The sequence below is a fragment of the Castanea sativa genome, chromosome 5 (assembly GCF_040712315.1).
Source record: "Castanea sativa cultivar Marrone di Chiusa Pesio chromosome 5, ASM4071231v1".
Taxonomy (NCBI): Eukaryota; Viridiplantae; Streptophyta; class Magnoliopsida; order Fagales; family Fagaceae; genus Castanea; species Castanea sativa.
In genome coordinates this window covers 74,621,100-74,642,651 of record NC_134017.1, presented here as the reverse complement: position 1 = coordinate 74,642,651, position 21,552 = coordinate 74,621,100, and the positions used below count along the sequence as shown (strand labels likewise).

Sequence of the window (21,552 nt, the reverse complement as noted above, 5' to 3'; positions counted from 1 at the left end):
GTAATTTATGCTTGTGATACACTGATACTCTGTATTCTTTTTTCTTTCTTTTTATTTATTTATTTTTAACTTCTTCTGGCTTCTCAGTTGTGATGAAAGAAACTAATGATTTTGTTCATCTTAGAGAAACTTACGGGACCTCAAAATGAGAGAAAGTTTGTTCAAATGGTTTTTTTGTTTGACCATGTTTGGTCAATGGCGCAACGATTCTCAGTGACTGCAATAATGAAGGAATAAAGGCAGTATATGTTAAAAAATGGAGTATAATAAAGGAAGCAAAAAATTGAAAACAACAAATATTTGGAATAGAAAATACTTCAACAAAACCAAAATTTGAAACAAGCAAAGCTATGTTGTATGTGGGGAATATATAACAACCCACTCATGTAAGAGCATTCTTATTAAGAATTGTAAAAAAATTTAGCATTTCAAAAAGTTACTTTATTCATTTGACATCTCACTTTATAATACACTCAACATCAAAAGTTCTATTATTCTATTACTTCATTTAAATATTATTTTTTTATGTTTTTTTTTTTTTACAGCAACTACCATTAAACAAATAATTTTTTGTACCCAGCCATTCATACCATGTTTTCTATACCCAGCAACTACCATTAAACAATTTTTTTTTTTTTTTACAATCTTGCTACAGTGGGTTGCTAGAGATACCAGCCCACTGTAACTAGATTGCAAAATTAATAGGATTTACAATTCTTGATAGAGTATGCTTTTTTATAAACTTGATGTTAAAATTTAGTATTTATAGCATTTACAATTCTTAATGAGAATGCTCTAAGGGTTTGGTCCTATATAAGTGAGTTGATATAGATCTGTTCCATTGAAGCCCTCAAAAATACTCCTTGCAACGTTTGAAATTTTACATGTTTAAAATAAAAAAATAAAAAAAATAAAACTTCCATCTTAATTAGTTTTGTAATTGTAAGAAGGTTGGAACCATTCTCATCCCCTATATCCTTCTATTGTAATTGTTTTCGTTTTGTTTTCCAGAATCTCCCTAACTTTTGTTCGTTGATTATTATCAAGGGAAAAGAAAAATATTTAAATTCCTAGCCTTTAGTATAAGGGCACCCACAAGGACAAGTGAACACGTCATGCTTGATTGCTATAACATGTTTGAGGGGTTTCATGGAGATATTGTGGTTTATTAATGGTCCACGAGACAAAGACTAATTTTTTTTTTTTTTTTTTTTTTTTTGATTGGAAGTTTGCAAATTTCATTAAACTTGGGTAGAACACTAGAACCCAGAGAAATTACATCAGAGTTAATTTCAGATACAATAAAAGGGGGAGTGTCCTCCACCCAAATAATACAATCTTAAATTTCCTTAGCATGTCTAGCCATCAAATGAGCTGCTTTGTTACAATCCCTTCGTGCAAAACGCGCCTTCCAGGATCTGAAATTTGGCAACCATGTCTTAGTCCCTGATATGAGCTGCTGGATTGATAAGGGGGCAAGTTGCTCTGTAGACAGGGCATGAATGACCACCTGTGAATCCCCTTCAATAATGACTTCTCTAAGCCCCAGCTCCCATGCAAAAAGCACACCACACTCCGCTGCCTTGGCTTCAGCTTCTAACGCTCCCAGAGGGAAATGAATCCTCTTCGACATTGCACCCATGATCTCTCCTTCATCATTCCGAACTATTACTCCCAGCCCACAATGCCCTACGTCTTTAAACGTTGCACCATCTATGTTTACCTTGTACCATCCGGCGGGTGGAGGCTTCCATCGCTCCCGTATAGGCTCGCGCCGTGGAGCAATGACGGCGGCTGCTGCTGAGACAAAGACTAATTAGTTTAACAATTTTATCTATTTATAATACGATCGTAACAACAATGGAGAGAGGAGATTCGAACCCTAATTAACCTAATAAAGAAAAATAGGCTATGCCACTGAACTATAAGGCTTTTTATAATTAATTTTACAATCATTATAAAAAAAATTTTATATATGCTTTATTATTATTATTGTTATTATTATTATTATTATTATTATTATACATCTATAATTAGAGTTAGAGGATTTGAATATTAAATGTCCCTGTTGAAAATACTTATAAGTGTCAATTAAACTACAAATATTTTGACAGTTTTGCAATCTTAATTAGTTAGCTGATTGCAAATGTGACCAAAGGCGGTTAAGGTGCCTTGAGAGCATTTTCGTTAAAAAAAGTTAAAGTTAACTTTAGGACATTTCTGCTATTAGACAGTACTCTATGTTCGGTTTGAGGGAAAATGAGAGAAGGGAGAAGAAATAAGTCATTGTCCTTTGTTTCGCCAGAAGAGAATAGAGGGGAGAAATAAAATGTGGGGAAAAAATATTTCTATAGATCCCACCAATTTTTTATTTTTAACTTTCCCTCCAAATTCATAAAATTACTCTTATATACTTAAAAAAAAATTGACTTTTTGTGTGAAATAAATTTATATCATTATTTCTTTATAATTAAATTAAAAAGATAAAAGTGTCAAATACATTCTATTTCTTTCATTTACATCCAAATACATATTTTCTTTCTTTTTATTTTTCTTTTTTCTTCCCTTGTAATTTTCTCTATTCTCTTTTTCCCTTCCCTTCTCTTCCCTCTAGGCCACTTGTGTAATTGCCTATTAAACTGTAATGACAAAACGATTGTGTGTGTGTGTGTGTGTGTGTGAGATGACACTCTTGCACCTTTATATGCACCTCCCTGATTCCTCCTCTCTTAATTTTCTCAGCTCTTCCACTTATCACACCTTGTCGTCCATGACATGGTTCCCAGATTTTGTATATTGACAGCGAAATTGCGTGCCATTCGTAATGATAAGCTAGCTAGATGGACCTTATCACATGCACTTAATCTGGCGCCTTTCCTGTCAAACACAAAACGAATGTAACGAGCATTGTAGACAAACGGCCACAAAGCAAAGTTTTATACTTTTCTATTAACTGTATAAAAAGTGGCTATGCCGCTACAGTATCTTGACACTGTACATTTAGTATTTTTACACTGTGCAGCATTGTAACTACAACAATGCTTTGGTTTAGTGAGTTTTATTTTATTTTATTTTTTTTCTTCGTTTATTCAACTCTTTTGTTTTTTCAACTAGCACGATAGCTACAGACTACAGTGCCTAATTTTTTTTTTTTTCATTAATCGGTTTGTGTTTTTAAAAAAAAAATATTGATGTAAGTTGACATTATATTGTTATACTAACACAACAAATTTCACAATATTTTCACATTTATTAATGTGTCAATTTCTTACCAGTTGAAATAAAATAATAAAATAAAATAAAATATGAGATTGGTTTTTTTTTTTTTTCCAGTAATCGGTTTGTGTTTTTTTTCCTTTTAAATATTGATATAAGCTGACATTTATAATGTTATATTGACACAACAAATTTCACAGTATTTTCACAATTATTGACGTGTTAATTTCTTACAAGTCAAAATAAAATAATAAAATACGAAACTGTAGCCAACCACAACTTAAAAAAAAATGTTACAACACTTATTGTTATCACAATACACTGTCGCACTGTAGCTACAACAGTGTTTTGGTTTAGTTTTCATAATTATTTACGTGTCAATTTCTTACAAGTTGAAATAAAATAATAAAATAAAAATTAGTGCCCATTCGAAGCTTTTTCATGTTTGCTTATTTACTTTTTCTTTTTGTCTCAATTTAAAAAATAAAATAAGTGTAAGTTTGGTGTCACATATTTAATATAAAAATTATAATATTTTATTTAGCAAAAAGCTCTGAGCTTATTTTGTGTTGTTGTTTAAACAATAGTTTTCGTTGTTTAAATAATAGTACACTTATTTTTACAATATTTTTTCACCCACACATATTTTCATAACACTTAAATAATGTTACTAAAAATCTTACCAAATAGACCTTTTATTACCAAATGGACACTCAATAATGTGATGATACACAATAAATTTCACAATTGAAAATAAATGTTACAACACTTATTGTTATCACAATACATTGTAGCACTGTAGCTACAACAATGCTTTGCTTTAGTTAGTCACTTTTTTTTTTCAGTAATCAGTTTGTGTTTTTCTTTCTTTTAAATATTGATGTAAGCTAACATTTATATTATTATACTGACACAAAAAATTTCACAATATTTTCACAATTATTGACATGTCAATTTCTTACAAGTCGAAATAAAATAATAAAATATGAGACTGTAGCTAACCACAACTGAAAATAAATGTTTTAAAAAATGTTTCAATACTTATTATTATCACAATATTTTCACAATTGTTGAGATATCAATTTCTTATAGATCAAATAAAAAAAATGCTAAGTCCACAACATTTTAACATTAATTTCTACAGTGCCTAAAGTTTTTTTTTCCCAGTAATCGGTTTGTGTTTTTTTTCTTTTAAATATTTATATAAACTGGCATATATATTGTTATACTGACACAACAAATTTCACAATATTTTTACAATTATTGAAGTATCAATTTCTTACCAATCGAAATAAAATAAAATAAAATATGAGATTGTAACCAACCACAATTGAAAATAAATGTTTTGAGAAAATGTTACAACACTTATTGTTATTACAATATTTTCACAATTGTTGAGATCTCAGTTTCTTATATATTAAATAAAAAATTGCTAAATCCACAACATTTTAACATTAATTTCACAACAAACTATAGGTAAGCTATTATTGATGGATAGCACTGGAGCTACAGTGCTTTTGGTTTATTCAACTGGCATTATAGCTACAGTGCCTAAAGTTTTTTTTTTTTTCCAGTAATTGGTTTGTGTTTTTTTTTTCTTTGAAATATTTATGTAAGCTGGCATATATATTGTTATACTGGCACAACAAATTTTACAATTATTGACGTTTTAATTTCTTACAAGTTAAAATAAAATAATATTATATGAGACTGTGACTAACTACAATTGAAAATAAATGTTTTGAGAAAATGTTACAACACTTATTATTATCACAATATTTTCACAATTGTTGAGATCTCAGTTTCTTATAGATCAAATAAAAAAAATGCTAAGTCCACAACATTTTAACATTAATTTCTACCATGCCTAAAGTTTTTTTTTTCCCCAGTAATCGGTTTGTGTTTTTTTTTTCTTTTAAATATTTATGTAAGCTGGCATATATATTGTTATACCGACACAACAAATTTCACAATATTTTTACAAATATTGAAGTATCAATTTCTTACAAGTCAATATAAAATAATAAAATATGAAACCAATGACAACTGAAAATAAATGTTTTGAGAATAATAATAACAATGTTATCAGTTTAAAACCAATAATAACTTTTCATTTAGAATTTGTTCTAAAAATATTATGAATGTAGCATTTCTCTCAAATAAAATAAAAAAATATCTATTCGGATTCTAAAAATGAAGATATTGTGAAATATTATGATATTTTGTTGTATTATTAAACTTCTTTTTTAATATAGTCAAATTAGCTAAGCCAAAATTCACGGTTTTATACACAATTTATATTAATTTTCTCACTACTGGGACATGCCTTGCACGTGCAAACAACACTAGTATTTTCAAAAGCAACATTATAAAAAAAATAATAAATAAAAACTCTCTCTCTCATGTGTGTTTAGCTTACGTCTATGCTCAACGCATTGGATGCAACGCATACATAACACATGTTTGTGTTTGTTTAGTACAAATGCAACACTGGACCGAAACTTTATCCCTTTGTTTTTTTGTATTGCTCATTATGTTGATCAATTAATGAAATCAACTCTGTATTCATCTCTATTTAATAAATCAACAATTAAGGACAATCTACAAGCTAAGCTTATGTAAAAGTGAGTGACAGATTGGAAATTGGTTAATGGTTAGTTCTTAGAAGTATTTTACCCATGTAAAAGTGATTGACGTGGGAAACGAGGTCTCATTATTAAAGATTTAATGGCTATTCACAAACACCAGTTTTGTTATAAATCAATCACAATCAGCTATGAAAAATGGGGAGTAAAATGTCGTTTACCTACACTTTGTTCTTTTAAAAAAAGGGACTTTGCATAAGGGAAATAGAGTTTTTCATTAATACAATAATGTACGAGACACGTCGTAGCTGTCACACCTGCAACGAAAAGAAAAAGACCGGTAGTACATTTTGTCCCATCAAAAAAAAAAAAAAAAGTAGTACATTTTGTATCTTCTCAATTAAAGAATGGCGTAGTGAAATTCCAAAACATGTCTGTTTGATTGTTTATGTGCTCTGCTATAGCCACACATCCACTTGTCTTTATACTACACGCAAGTCTCATGGAACAAATAATATTTATGGATGATGAGTAATCAATTACTTCTTTTACTGCATCTACATTTTTTATGATGCTTCTAGGAGGATGGCATTAATAACTCCTAGGAAGGTTTTGGAATTGGTAAAGATTCCTTCCTACAGTCCTCTGCTCTGCATGCTAAAAAATGGTTTGCTATGAGTTATTTAAGTATCAAGATCAATTTCACACATATTTTTATATTTATAATATTTTTATAATATTTTTACAATTATTTTTACGTGAGAAGTTAGTATTGATTCTAATTTAAGTCTATTATTGAAATTATATTCTTTACCAACTAGTAATAGTCAAAATAGCTTGTCATTTAAAATTAGTTAAAAATATTGTAAAAATATTATAGACATAGAATTTCTTTTATCCTATTAGCAAATTATGACTCCGCCTGTCATTTTCACTTGTACAAAGAAATATTTTATGCATCGGACGTGTGAGACTAATGTTTCACTAATATAAGCAAGTGAGACCCACAAATTAGTGAAACGTTGGTCTTATACATTCAATGTCGGAGATACGTTTACCAATTTCACATAAAACTACTATTTTTTTTCACCATTCAAATGCATTCATATTGAACAATTGTAAAAGTGTGTGTGAAATTGATTATGCTCATTCAAAATTTTCCTCTAGAATTGGTCTCAAACTCTCTCCTGAAATCCTTTCAAACTAATCAAAATTTTGAAAATTTTGGATATTAAAGTTGGAACCAGCTTTGATGTTATGAGCTGGGATTTAAACATCAAATTTTTTATTGAAAACACAAAAAATTGTCATTTAGTGAGTGTTTGGAAAGCGCGTTTTGCGCTTCCAACGTCGCATTTTTTGTGTTTTTTTCTTTGTTTTTTTTTTTTGTTTTTTTTAGCTGAGCGCGCTTGGTACTGTTTATTATTCATAAACAGTGATTTTAGGCATGTGAACAGTGCCAAAGCGAGTGAATAGTAACTTTTTTATTGTTTTCAGTTTTCAACAAAATAAGCGGTATCTAAACGAACCCTTAATCTAAAGATCATTGAGGAAGAGGATTTAAACTTTAGACATTTTATTGAAATCTCAGAAAATTATCATTAAATCTAAATATCATTAACAGCTTATTGCTATTAAAAACAACAACAACAAAAAATACTACTACTTGATATAAAGTTATTGACCACTAGATAATATACTTTAAAGACAAATGTAAATGTTGTTAAATTTTCGATTTCTTTATCAAGATATTTCTAAGATTCTGAAACCCAATGAGTGGTCCGCTTCCATTAGGAAATTTCTACGAATTTGACAATGGTGGGGTTCTGCCGCCTTAATATGGGTGTTTATATTACAATTTCTTGACGATAAGCTCATAAATTATGAAGTGTTATTGTCTAATACAGTGCTTAATAGAAGCAAATCATTCAAAAGAAAAACCACAAAGCACAACCAGTAAAGAAGGGACCGCACCAAATTGGCATTTACCACACACACGTGAGTCACATGTAGAAGAGGTACGCTCCCTCGGTTCTATGAAAATCAAAATGGCCCCCAATGGTTTAAAAAGTAGCTCAAGATTTTCCAAAATGATGGGACTCAATTGAATGGTGGTCTGACATCTAACCCCGCCTTGTCTATTGATCATGTGAACTCTGGCTCCATTGCTACTTGGTAACCAAATGGCCATGTTAAACCTTCAATTTGCAATCAAACAACCACAAAAAGAGATTGAAGGGCCCCCATTCTATTTCTTTTCTTTGAACTATACAAACAAGAGACAAAAAGAGATTAAGAAAGATAATCATTTCTATTCAATTTGTGCTCAATTGGCAATATCATTGAATTTCACATGATACATATGTTATGTACGCACTATGGTTAATTTATTAAAAAAAAAATGCAAGCCCTATGGTTTATGCATCAAACTTTATCTACCAAATGATTCTAACCAAAAAAAAAAAAAACCTTTGCCTATATTTTGTGAAGTTGTCTTATAAAGAAAGAAAGACAAAGCCTAAAATTTTGGATGTAGCTTTTTGCTAAATTTTCCTAGTCTTTGTAAATGACATGAAAAGATGTGATTAGTTTTTATGTTACTTGGGGCCCTTTCTTCTTTTGGCTAAACTCTTGGACATAATTAGGAAAAATTTTAGACCTTAACCAAGACCTCATAGAAACTCCAATTGCAATGCAAAGCAGCCAAAAACTCACATATGCAAAAAGCTTGTTTTGGTTAAAAACTCAAATATGAAAAATTTTGGACCTTACCCAAAACTTCATAGAAAACCCCAAATCCAAGGACAAGGAAGAATAAGAGAAGGTGGCAGTAAAAGCCGGAGTGCCAGCTGCGACTTCACTGAAAATGTGTACTCAGTGATGAATTTATCGGCCCTACTCTCACTGTAGCAGTGCTGATCTTGGACCCAAGGGAGGGTTTGTACCACAACTGTTCATAGCATTTAGCCGCTGTGCTATAAGGGACCATTTGTTCCCATATGCAAAAGGTAGTTAATGTATTTGGCTCGAAACCACGTACCCTTGAACTGTATATCAAGCACCCCAGTTGGTAAATGTAATCATCAAGTAATGCCACAAACTATAATTTTTGCTACAAGGCCTCAAAGCATTAGGCTCTAACATATTACATGCAAAATGTGACACTATTCTTGGACAGAGTAAGGAGAGGACTTAGCCCTATACTTTATTTCATGCTATATACGACATTAGTTAATATTATCCCCCACTTAATCTAATATTTAGTATCATTATAGGACCTGGTTGAAGAGCTTTACGATTATGGAAGTGTGTTGGTCAGATCGGTATGCTTTGACTCAGTCAAGTTCATAATTAATTTGTTGTACTTATCTCTTTTTCTTGATAATCTTGTTTATAACATGGGCATGTTTGGTACCGCATCCTAAATTTACATTTTAAACAACATTACACATATTTTTACACACTTTTTTATATATGCGTATTTCAAAAAATTACAAAAATCTCATCTCAAATTACAAAAATTTCATCTTAAACTATTTTACCAAACACCCCTTAAATTAGTAACGAATAGATTAATAATCAATAGTCAGATACATAGGTATCGTTTAATAAACTGATATATGGTGCTTTTCAAGATTCATGTGATGTTGATTTAGGAGAGCAGCTGGCACTTTATTAACTATTCCTTTAATTACATATTTAAAGATAAGGAAAAATGATATAAAAGTTAGAACCCGTAAAATCTTCTGGTGCAGGTGCATTTTGAGAATGAGGTTAAAAACTTTTTTGAATTTATGTAATAAAAAAGTGAATCTATTTTAGTGAATCAATTCTTTTTATGTAATAAAAATTCTTTTTGTTTATAAGTGAAAAATTATACTTTGAAAGTAGTTGTTGAAAAATATAAAAAAATGTTAATTGCACTACAAGACTCTTAACTCTATTTCAAATTCTTCAAAAGCATAAATAATTTTTCTACAACTTCTAGCATTTCTTATAATCACCTATATCAAATTTCAGGGAGCTAATTAAACAAGAAATGTTTTACTATATGAGTTTATATCCAAATGAATCAAAGATTTTGTGCTTATGCATATTATTCATCATTCAAATACCATGATCTTTCTTCTTCTATTTTTCCATTTTTTTTTAAAGAATACTCCCCAAATTTGTTTACAAAAAGTTTCAACGTAAGTAAATCATTTAAATGTTTCTAATTTCTTCAACAAAAAAAAAAACTTGCTAAAAAAAAGCATTTCTTTAGTCTTATATTTCTTTAGTTAAAAAATTGTTATAACCTAATATTAAAATATGGCCATATAATGCAATATATGATTTGTAAAATATTGCTAAGAGTTACTTGTCCAATATTGACTTTATTATAACATATAATTAAGGATAATGTTGGGATCAATTAGCTTAATTAGTAAAGTCTCTTATTGTTGAATAAGAAATTTAAAATTCAAATCCTTCATATACAAAAAAATCAATTAGTATCTTAGACTAATGATAAATAACAAGTATCATGCAGTAGATGTCGTAAGTCAAAATTAATGTAATTCAATTTTATTTATTAATATATATATATATATATATCATATCTATAAAAAGAACATATAATTTGAACTTCATTCACACAAAAAAAAAAAACTCATTAATTTGTTGACCTGATGACAAATCACAAATAACAATTATTATGGAGTGGATATTATAAATTAAAATTAAATCAAATCTAAAAAAAATCAAATTCATAAAGTTCTATCGTATTAAGAAAAAAAAAAAAAAGGAGAAAAAGCATATAGAATCATAAAAATCTAATTGTTTAGAATTTTTTCATCATGGACTACATTAATTCTGTCTCTCTCATTTTTCATTACTTCTTTCCCCTATTTTAAAGTGATATTCGGATACTTTCAAAAAAAAAAATGTGATGTTCGGATAAGTATGATAAATTAACAATACGCAATTATAGCATTCCACATTTTTAATGTAATAGTCACTTCATCATTTTTTGTTACTTCTTTCTTCTATTTTAAAGGGATGTTTGGATAAGTATAATAAATTAACAATACGCAATATATTATCCCATATTTTTAATGTATTAGTCACTTTATAAGTATAAGTGTTTGTAAAGTATGAAAAATAAATGCTAAAATTCAAATTTTTAAAAATAATTTTTATCTACATTTAAATTAAGTTAAAGTAAATTATTATCTCGTAAAAAAAAAAGAAAAAAAAGGCGCGATTGCGACAGAAACAAATTAATGCAGCCTCAGCCCTTGAGTTCTCTTTTCCACGTGAGTGAGAGAAAGTGGCCAACATGCATATATATATATATATATATATATATATATGTGTGTGTGTGTATATATTATATAAATTAATGCAGGTGCAGAGAGAGGACCAAGAATTGAAGCTGAAGACTTGCAGTCTAGCACTGCTTCTTTTTCTGCACAGAAAGCGAAGCTTCTCTTTTCCATCATTATTACTCCCTCGAAACTCTTGCCTCAATGTTTCTAGCATTCTCTTCTTAACCCCCTTTTTCAGTCAAAGAACACAAAACACATACAAACATAAATCATACTACTAGAACCCAACAAAAAAGAAGAAGAAAAAGAATGAGTCCTAGAGAGATGGAGTTTGAGCTTGAAGACCCACTAACAAGCTTCCAAGACCACCAATCTGATACTGTCCCAATTCTCTTCACCTCTGAATCTGATCACATGCCCTCCCAAAACTTCTTAATCAGCTTAAAAACCAGTGATTCCCTTGCTTCTTTTCGTCGCGAAGCTATTTCTTATATGTCACAGGTAAATTTAATATATATAGCACTATATATATAATAAACAAATAGTTTTCTTGTTATCTTCTTGGACTTTGATGTGAACTGTTCTGCTTCATTCTGCACAGTTTGCCAGAAATTTGGACCCGTTCGTACCCTACCTTGCTGTCAATTACATGGACAGGTTTATTTCAAAGCAAGAAATCCCGGTACATAAACAAAATCTGATTCTGAATCTTGTACTCTATATCTTCTTTTTACACTGTCAATTTTCAGACTCAAAAAACAAGCATGTCTATTCCATCAGTTCTTGGAAAACCAAAAGGACCATTTACTTGGAAAATCAAAACCCATTATGGAGAACCTAATTTTAGTCTTATAAATATGCAGCAAGGGAAGCCATGGGTGCTTAGACTCCTTGTAGTGTCTTGCCTCTCTCTGGCTGCAAAGATGAAGAACACACCCTTCTCACTCTCTGATTACATGGTAATTCTTTTTTGTTTATTTCATGGCTTTAAATTGTAAATTAACCAAAAATAATTATATTAAAAATACTACAAATTTTACTATATAATGTTATGGATACCAATCACGTTTATTGCCACCTTAATTTGTAAATGTTTTTATACTAAAATTTGTGACAATTTTGGTATTTTTAAACTAAAAGCAAAATGTTTGACATGAACTAAGTTATTGCAATGAAACAGAGAGAGGAAGATTGCATCTTTGACGCGCAGGCAATAAATAAAATGGAGCTTCTCATTCTTGATGCTCTAGATTGGCGAATGAGGTCAATTACGCCTTTCCCATTTTTGCAATTCTTTCTATCTTTATCAAAATTCCAAGATCCAACATTAATCCAAGCTCTCAAACGTCGAGCTTCAGAGCTCATCATCCATGCTCTTAATGGTACTACTACCTTACCAATCATGCTAGCTAATAAACTTTTCCTTTTTATTTGTGGCTTTCAGCTCAATTAATTACTGACTTAATTATGTTTATGATTTTAATTGCAGAAGTTAAGCTTTTAGAGTATAAACCATCCATCATTGCAGCTTCAGCGCTTCTCTCTGCCTCTCATGAGCTATTCACATTGCAATTTACTTCCTTCAAAGCTTCGATTTTAACTTGTGAATATATAAATAAAGTAAGTGACAATCACATAACATAACCAAGCAACTATCCACTCAATAACTTGTTATTTGATTAATGTTATAAAATTTGTAAAATTAGATTACATGTTCTCATTTTGTATTAGTAGGATGTTATTAAAATTTATGTTTTGTGTAAAATTAGTTTTTTTTTTTTTTGGTTTAAAAAATATAGTTTTTTTAAAAAAAAATTAAACATTTTCTATCAGTAATCGTGTTATTTATTTAAAAAAAATTAGTAGTAGCTTTAGTTGAAATATATATTTAATAAAAAAATATTAAATAGTATAATATTATTGATTTTGCCAGAACATTAAGGTTGTGGGTGGTTGTAGGAGAACTTGATGAAGTGCTTCAACATGTTACAAGGAATGGTGGCAATGGTGGGCTATGATTCATCATTGGATTATACGGTATCGAGCACAAGCAGTGCATTGAGCTTGCTGGATTGCCATTGCACCAAATGGGAATGCGACAATTCCACTGTGGGACCAGAAAAGATAGACATCAAGCGGCGTAAATTGAATGGTGTGTGCTATCAGATTTCGCAGATTCAGCACAGCTGATGGGAGTGAGTGAGAGTGAGGCAAATTACTGCAACTCCACAAAGTGTTTCATTTCTCTGTACCAGTTTCATCAACAAAACAGAACAAGAAAATGATGAAAAGCGATGGCTCTGATACAAGACACAAAGACGATCAGCGGCTCACGATGAGGCTCAAAATTATCACCAATTCCAAAAATTGAAAAAAAAAAAAAAACATTTTCATTTGGTTCATGGGGTTTTGGGTATTTGACTCTGGGACCTAGAAAGGACAGAAAGCTTTATCTACTTTTTTGTCCTCTTGAAATGGGTGTGTTTCACTTTGGCTGTCTCTTGCCTGGTGGCAGAAAGGAATAACAAACATTACTATTAGCTGCGCGTCCATTTTTTGTGCTGAACTTCAGCATTTTCTACCCACAAATTCCCTCAATAAAATAAGACACTAGTTATTCTAAGAGGATAAATTATTCCACAACTCTAACGTGACAAATTCAAAGTAATTACTTATCAATTTTTTTTTCTCTGTCACTCGCCCCTCACAATTGTGTGACAAATACATTGTATAATAATCTCTGACACTTATTTTTTTTTCCTAAAATAATGGTTTTCATTTTCTAGACGAGGCAAGGACTTTAGGGAGCACCTCATGGTCAAAGGATGGTATAAATTTGATAAGAACTAAGAAAAAAAAAATTGCATTAATTATGGTGGGATAGTAACATTGTAACAGCGTTGAAGACACGCAGCTTTGCTAGAGATACTAGTATCTATGTCGAACAGAGAGACCACCACTTTTAGGTGCTTTTAATGCAATTGGGAAATGGAGTTGTGGGTTATCTTTTATATTGGACCACTGGTTTTTGATCTTGCTCCAATGTGGATAGAGTTGTTTCCCTCAGATGGCACCTCTTTTGCGTGTATTTGTTTCTTTAAAAAAAAAAAAAAAGGGTTCCTCTCTTTCATTATTAATCAAATAATTAATTTAACTGATAAGTTTTCTGTCGTCGCCTAACAAATTTAGGTTTGAATTCATATTGCAACAAAATTATAAAGTTGTTATTTACAACTATTTTATACTGGCTTTAATTTCGTGTCAAATTTGATTGTAATTATGTTCAATCGTGTTTATCCTGTATTTTATGTAGAATTTCATTGTATGGGTTGTATGTGAGAGAGTATGAAGACTCAAACTTTTGTTGAAGACAATGTAGATTTCACGAGAAGTTTCGCAAGAAGCCTTCCAGTGAAGTAAGCCACGTGTAGAGCACATAACTAAATGCAAATAGTTATGATAGTTGGTTTTCGCGAGTAATTCGCGTGTAAGGCCTTCCCGCGAAATACCCGCGAGACAATCTGTTTTGCTATTTTGGCATATTTGCTCTATCACATCTTCACCCACACTATATATACCTTTATTACCCACATATTGTAAGGAATGCTTTTCAAAGAGAAAACTCTAGCATACACACTTGGGAGTTAGAGATTGTTATACCCACAATCCTCTACACAATCCTTTGTGGTTTTTCTCAAACTCTTACCTCTTTATATTCGTACCATTGAGAGGTTGATAGCCCAAACACTTACCACACCCATTTTGAGTGTAAATTGAGGTTTTGGTATTGCTGGGAAGTATTGGAAGAAGCCAAGCGTTAGCAGATGCAATCAGGTTGAATTGCGAGATCCGGAAAGCTAGACAAGACACAGTTCTGAGAAGCCTTGTTGGAGTAGAAGTTTGGAGGGTTTAGGTGCATTGAGTAGATTAGGCATGAAAGGTCTCTTGCTATTCGTGTATCCCAACTTATTGTCTAGTAGATCAATTTACCGCTTAGAGGGTAGCGGAGAAGTTTTTCACCAAGTTATTCAGTTTCCTCTTTGATAACACATCGCCGTGTTATCTTATGTTTGCATCATTCTTCCCTACTCTTTTAGCTTTCATTTTATTGTTGATATATGCTGAATATGGCTTAGAGTAGTTTTGTTGTTTGTTCGCTCGCATTTACTCTATTCCGAACTTAGTTAAGTTAGAGTAAAATCAACCGAGTCGTAATCTTTTAATTTTTGGGGTCTAAACAATTCTTGTGTTTTAGCACAAATCCAAGTTTTCAAAAATCAATTAAATAATGTCTTAATATGTTATTAAATAAAAATAATTATCATATGAAGTGTATGATAAATTTAATTCTATTATATATATTTTTTTAAATTAATCCGAGGGGTTGGCCTTCAAATATAAATAATATATTCTTAGCACCTTTTCTTCCCCTCTCCTTTACTCCTTTGAGTAAAATTGAGTTAAAAAGCGATATTAATATCACAATATTTTAGAAAAATTTTGTCACAACTTGTCATATAACGAGTTGTAAATAGTAGAAATGTAAACTCACATGAATCCACTATTTTTTTTCACCACTTACAGCTTGTTACGTAACGAGTTGTGACAAATTTTTTTTTTAAATAGTGTGGTACTAGCATTGATCTTAAATTAAGGTATTTTTTCTGCTGCATTGTATCTAAACTATGATTGATTTTAATAAATAAAAAAAATCAAAATGAAGAAACTTTTTTTTTTTTAAATTCCTGAACAATTTAGTGCTATAGGATTAGAGAGTTTATTCATTGTTACAGGAGAACATTAGACAATCTGAGAACTTTGTACGCTGAAACCACATAGGGGGTTCAAATATTCAAACTGAGCTCATAATTTCAATTTTTAATTATTATCATCTTACTTGTGGGGGAAAAAAACCATTACCATCTTGAAGGCAGAAAACATTCTCCAAGATTAAGATAGTTGAAAATTAAAAATACAAGCAATCCTTTTCAACATTTTTTCCCCTCTTAGGAGGAAAAGAAAAGCATTTTAGTTTCCTCAAAATCTAAGGATAGAATTTGGGAGCTGTGACCATTTCAGGGGCAATGTATGTATGTATGTTTTTTTTTTTTGAGAAAGATTTATGTATTTGATTAACAAAAAAAAAAAAAAATGTAGTGTATTATTGGATCAAGTGTGACCTGTTCTTAAACTAGGTTGGGCTACCTTATAAACTAATGAGTCCATTATTGGATCAAGTGTGGGTTTCATATTATTTGGGCTTAAGAAATTCGTACTGAGGGCTGAGGCCCATTACTAAAATTCTCTCTCTCTTAAAGCTTGGATAATTATAAAATTCATCATCTTGAGAAAGAATTTAATTTGTATGACTGAGAATTTCTTTTATTTGAGAGCTAAGTTAGGCCTAAAGTAACTTTTATTCATGAGATTTCTATTCTGTACTTTATCCCCAACATGTTATATTGATTTTGTTAATTACAAGAGTCCCTACATTGTAGACCCCAATGTCCATTGTAAATCACTAAATTGACTTCTTCTTTTTCCCCTAATTGGTTGTGGGTTGCATTTGAATCCTCTGGGATGAATGGAATCATTTTAAATTATTCAAACTATTATTTTTTTTATGTCAAAAATATTTTAATCGAACAGTAATGAATGACCGAATGTGAATGTGTTTGAGAGATACAATATTGTCTAAAATTCATTTATATGCATTTTATATAACTGGATGTGAATGCTAAACGAGTACATCAAGTTTCTATAATGTCATGGCATGTTTTTTGGACTTAGGTATTTTTCCATAAGCACACTAAACTTATTGACTGAAGTAAAACCCAACTTTGCAATCAGTATTGTCATCGAAAGTAGTAAAAATGGATAAAAAGATAATTTTTTTTACATCGTCCAATAGAGTGGAACAAGGTAGAATTGGATTATGAGTGTCCAATCTCCATCTTGTCATCTCTTTGAAAAGGGAAAAGACCGTGTAGGACGGGAGTGGAGGTGTTGGGGTAGAGTTGACTGGTTGTATTTTTTTTGTCGCTAATCAACATTGGCAACTTTAGGAATATTTTTCAGAATGGTCATTAAAAACCTTAAATTATACAAAATTTAATTAAAATAGAATTTCATATATTGATCCAAAAAAAGAAAAAATGCACACACAAATATATAGTCTTACAATTTCTTTCTGCAAATTTTTTTATTTTAAAATTTTTGCATGATAGTTTCATTACCAACGTTGCAAGTTCCATTTCTATCAAAATTGTAGTGAGATAAAAAATTTCTTGGGATTTTTCTATTTGTTTGTTAGGACCTAATATATTGTTAAGGAGACTAAAGTTTAAAGACAAAATTTGGCTACAAACTTAATTGTACCCTAAGTCTATAACTCTTATTAAATAAGTTAACATGACCACATATTTTAAAAATCTAATCGTCGAATTGCATGTTTTTTATATTCTTAAAATGTTTGTCAAATTTCATGTCAATCGTATGTTATTTACTTTTGATCCATAAATTTATTTTTCATGTATAATTTTAGACTACAAAAACTCAAAATTTAAATATTTGATTGATGACATAGCTATTAATCTTTGATCTTCTTGAAATTTTGCAAGTATGAAGGATATAAGAAGAAAATGTAATCTTGTTGTGGATTTGTCAAAATTCAATTATAAAAAAAAAAATATTGAGTAGAGTTAGAGTCTTAGTTTATAATCAATTTTGTTACCAAATTTTGTCCAAAATTTAATTATGTTGGACCTAAAAAAATTTAAGGTGGTCACAAATATTTTTTAAGGATTAAAAAAATCATAAATTTTCAAAATTTATATATGATAATATTTTTTTTAGGTCAAGGTGGTCCTGTGACTACCCTGAATTGAACGTGGAGCTACCGGTGTTAATAAGGCAACTTCAACAATAATTAGATAGAGAAAAGAGAGAAAGGAGAGAGACAATTGTGAGAGTGTTGTGAGAAAAAAAGTTTTTTTTGAGAATTATAATAGATTAATGACAAAATTTCACTCAATATTTTGTATGGATGTGAATTTTGATAAATCCACTATTAAATTACATTTTCATCTTATATCCTTCATACTTGCATTATTTGTAGAAGATCAAAGATCAATAACTATGCTATCAATCAAATGTTTAAATTTAAAGTTTTTGAAATAAAAGTGCATAATAAATAAGTTTATAGATCAAGTAATAAATAACATCTAATTAACATAAAATTTCACACGCATGTTAAAAACATAAAGAACATGTAATCTAAAAACCATAGATGGAGGGAGGGGGGCGCTAGTGGGAGTCACGCCAGACTGTCAAGTTCGCGAGTGTTTTATGAGAAGGGTCATCCCGTGAGGTACCCGTGAAACTCTCTGTTTGGCAAAAAGATAAAGTGTTTTACCAAATTCTTTACCCACACTATAAATACCCTCATTACCCACAAATTATAAGGAGTGTTTTTTAGAGAGAAAACCCTAGCAAATACATTTGAGAGTTAGAAATTGTTATACCCACAATCATCTACCCATTTCCTTATGGTTTTTCCTTTACTTCTACATCTCCATCTCTAGATTCTTGAGAGGTTTTTAGCCCAAACACTTACCACACCCAATCTGAGTGTTAAGTGAGATTTTTGTGTTATTGAGAAGCATTGGAAGGAGCCGTTTAGTGGCGGATATAATCGGGCTGAATTGTGAGATCTGGAAAGTTAGAGAAGATCAGACTCCAAGAAGTCTGTTGGTAGGAGGAGCTTGGAAGGCTCAAGTACATGGGATAGACTAGGTTTGGAGGGTCTTTTGTTATTCATGTACTCCAACTTTATTCTCTAGTGGATCAATTTCAACTTGGAGGGCCGCGGAGAGGTTTTTCGTTGAGTACTTCGGTTTTCTCTTTGATAATACATCTTGATGTTATCTTGTGTTTGCATCTCTCTTATCTACTCTTTAAGCTTTCATTTTATTTTTCATTTTGCATGGATATGGCTTAGAGTAGTGTTATCGGTTTATTGTACATATTTACTCTTGTTCCGCATTTTGTTAAGTTTGAGCAACAGCAATCTAGCTATAATTTTTAATTGCGGGCTTGAACAAGCTCATGTATTAACACATTAATTTGAGCTTTCATATATATATATATATATATATATATATATATATATATATATATATATATATATATTACATTTGAATTTGTTACTATAATAACTGAAAATATGATTATGAAATACGTTATTATTTATTAAAAGTGCAAATTGCAAAAAATAAATTTAATGAGACCATCATGAAAATATTATCACGCGCAACGCATAGGTCCGTGACTAGTTACAATAAGAGAGAAGCACAATTAAATATAAATACTTCAATTATTATATTGTATATATAATATGGTTGCTGATATTGAAAACTTCAACATGAACAAAATTCATAGTGGTTGTGCCTCAACTCTTATTGTTGTATTTATTAATGTTTAGAATCTTGTTTAAAATGGCAAATTGAAAGGGGAAAAAGAGCTCCATTTCAAATTTAGAACTTTTTTCCTCAACTATACTTCTTCTTCTAAGGTGAATGAAACCCATAATGTTAGTACTAAAGGTGAAAAAACAAAAAATTGAAATAACATTTACCCAAAAATAACATTAGAGTGAGTGAAGTTGAATAAGTGTTTGAGTAAAATAGTTATTGTTGTTTATATATTTATAAATATGCTTATAAACATACGTATTATTTATGTTTATATGTATGTTACAAAATTGATATGGCTATATGTCTACAAATATACGTATTATTTAGTAAATTCATTGTATTATGTATAAACTTCGCTTATATTTTCTGCACAAACTTTCACCCTTATATTGACAAGTAGTCATAACATACTTTTTAGATCCTCGAAAATTTCTTAAGAGCTTGTGTACAAGATTCTAGAGAGAGAGAGAGAGAGAGAGAGAGAGAGAGAGACAGAGAGAGAGAGAGAGAGAGAGAGAGAGAGAGAGGAGTTATAACCTGAATATAAATTAACCCTTTTCCAAATCATTTGATGGATGAGGGTGGACCAACTAATTGCAAATGAAAGGGAAGTCCACCTTTTCCAGTTGCAAGTTATACTGAATATAACGGCTAAAATTATCGGTTTTATTTGGATTCTTTTATGTTCAGATTTCGTTTTTTCAACAAGGTTAATGTTTAACAATTCAAACTTTTTCAGTATAACTTGCTCAATGTTATCTAGGACCCTTATACGCCCCTCTCCCCACGCATTTGTTCTCAATGTTATATCATTTCCAACCACTCTTTGAGGTCATTGATTGTAAATGGTGGATAAAAAGAAATGGGACCATGTGAAATTGATAGGTAATTAGTCAGGATTTACCATGAGATATTATATATATATAATAAAATATGACTTTGTATTACAAGATATGCATAAAACTGAGATCTAGAGTTTGAATCATAATATATCTAAAATAGTAATGACTTTTGAAAAAGGCAATTTTGCCGAGCAAAGCTGTATGTGATAATTAAGTATTGGATATCAATAAATAAAACATCAATAAGAAAGAATGTTCTACACGAATATGACATAATAGAGATTAGAATAGGTGGAGTTGAATAAATTTTTAAATAAAATAGTTATTGTTGTTGATAAGTTTATAAATATGTTTACATTATGGTTATGTCTATAAATATGCTTATTAGACTGTGCTTATGTTTTTGCACAACCTTCCACCCTTCAACAGACGGATAGACATAATGAACTATTTAGATCCTGGAGGATATCTTAAGGCCATGCGTACAAGGTTCTAGGAAAAGTTAGGCTAATTATTTGTTCTTAGTTAGGTTTGCGTATAGTAATATTTACTAGTCTAGCATAAAGATGGCCCTTTAGACGGCTTTATTTGGTAGAGATGTAGGTTTGTTTGTTGGGAGGGTATCATTGGGTGAAAAATCTTGGGGCATATATAAATTATTTAGAGGATTTCTGAGAAAATTGATTAGACTCAAAAGATTAAAAATAACTTATAGTCAACAAAAAAGTTACATTAAAAATAGAAGGAAGCTACGAGATTTGGAATTCCAAATTGGGGATAAAATATTAAGTTGATCCTATGAATGGAGTTACGAGATTTAGTAAAACTAGATGATATCTCGCGTGATGAGCAGACTACTTTATAATTTCATTTGAAATCATTTTTATATATATTAAAATCTACGTATAATACTTAATACTTTTTTTTTGTATAATATTTATGTTTGCCCATAATATTGTTAAATATTTTGAAATTTGATTTTTTTTAATTCATAATTTTTTTAAAAAAATTGTATAACATTGTAGATTATAATATATTATAATATTTACCGTTAAATGTAGATTTTATTTTTCAAACTGATTAAATGATTTTGAAATCTACAAATAAGAATTTAAAATATAAAATA

General features: G+C 30.2%; 1 protein-coding gene across 1 annotated transcript; it reads left to right on the top strand.

Annotated features, from left to right (window-relative positions):
- Nucleotides 1-11,219: 11,219 nt before the first annotated feature.
- LOC142637035 (putative cyclin-D6-1) lies at nt 11,220-13,662 on the top strand. The gene is made up of 6 exons (XM_075811328.1): nt 11,220-11,611; nt 11,712-11,792; nt 11,974-12,069; nt 12,291-12,492; nt 12,600-12,730; nt 13,070-13,662. Exons 1-6 carry the CDS (start codon nt 11,420-11,422, stop codon nt 13,298-13,300), a joined length of 933 nt encoding a protein of 310 aa, XP_075667443.1. The 5' UTR covers nt 11,220-11,419; the 3' UTR covers nt 13,301-13,662.
- The last annotated feature ends 7,890 nt before the right edge of the window (nt 13,663-21,552 follow it).

Coding starts and splice junctions, on each gene's coding strand:
- LOC142637035 (XM_075811328.1), top strand. CDS start 11,420: ATGAGTCCTAGAGAGATGGAGTTTGAGCTTGAAGACCCACTAACAAGC. Junction 11,793..11,973: donor TTTCAAAGCAAGAAATCCCG/GTACATAAACAA, acceptor ATAAATATGCAG/CAAGGGAAGCCATGGGTGCT. Junction 12,070..12,290: donor TCTCACTCTCTGATTACATG/GTAATTCTTTTT, acceptor GCAATGAAACAG/AGAGAGGAAGATTGCATCTT.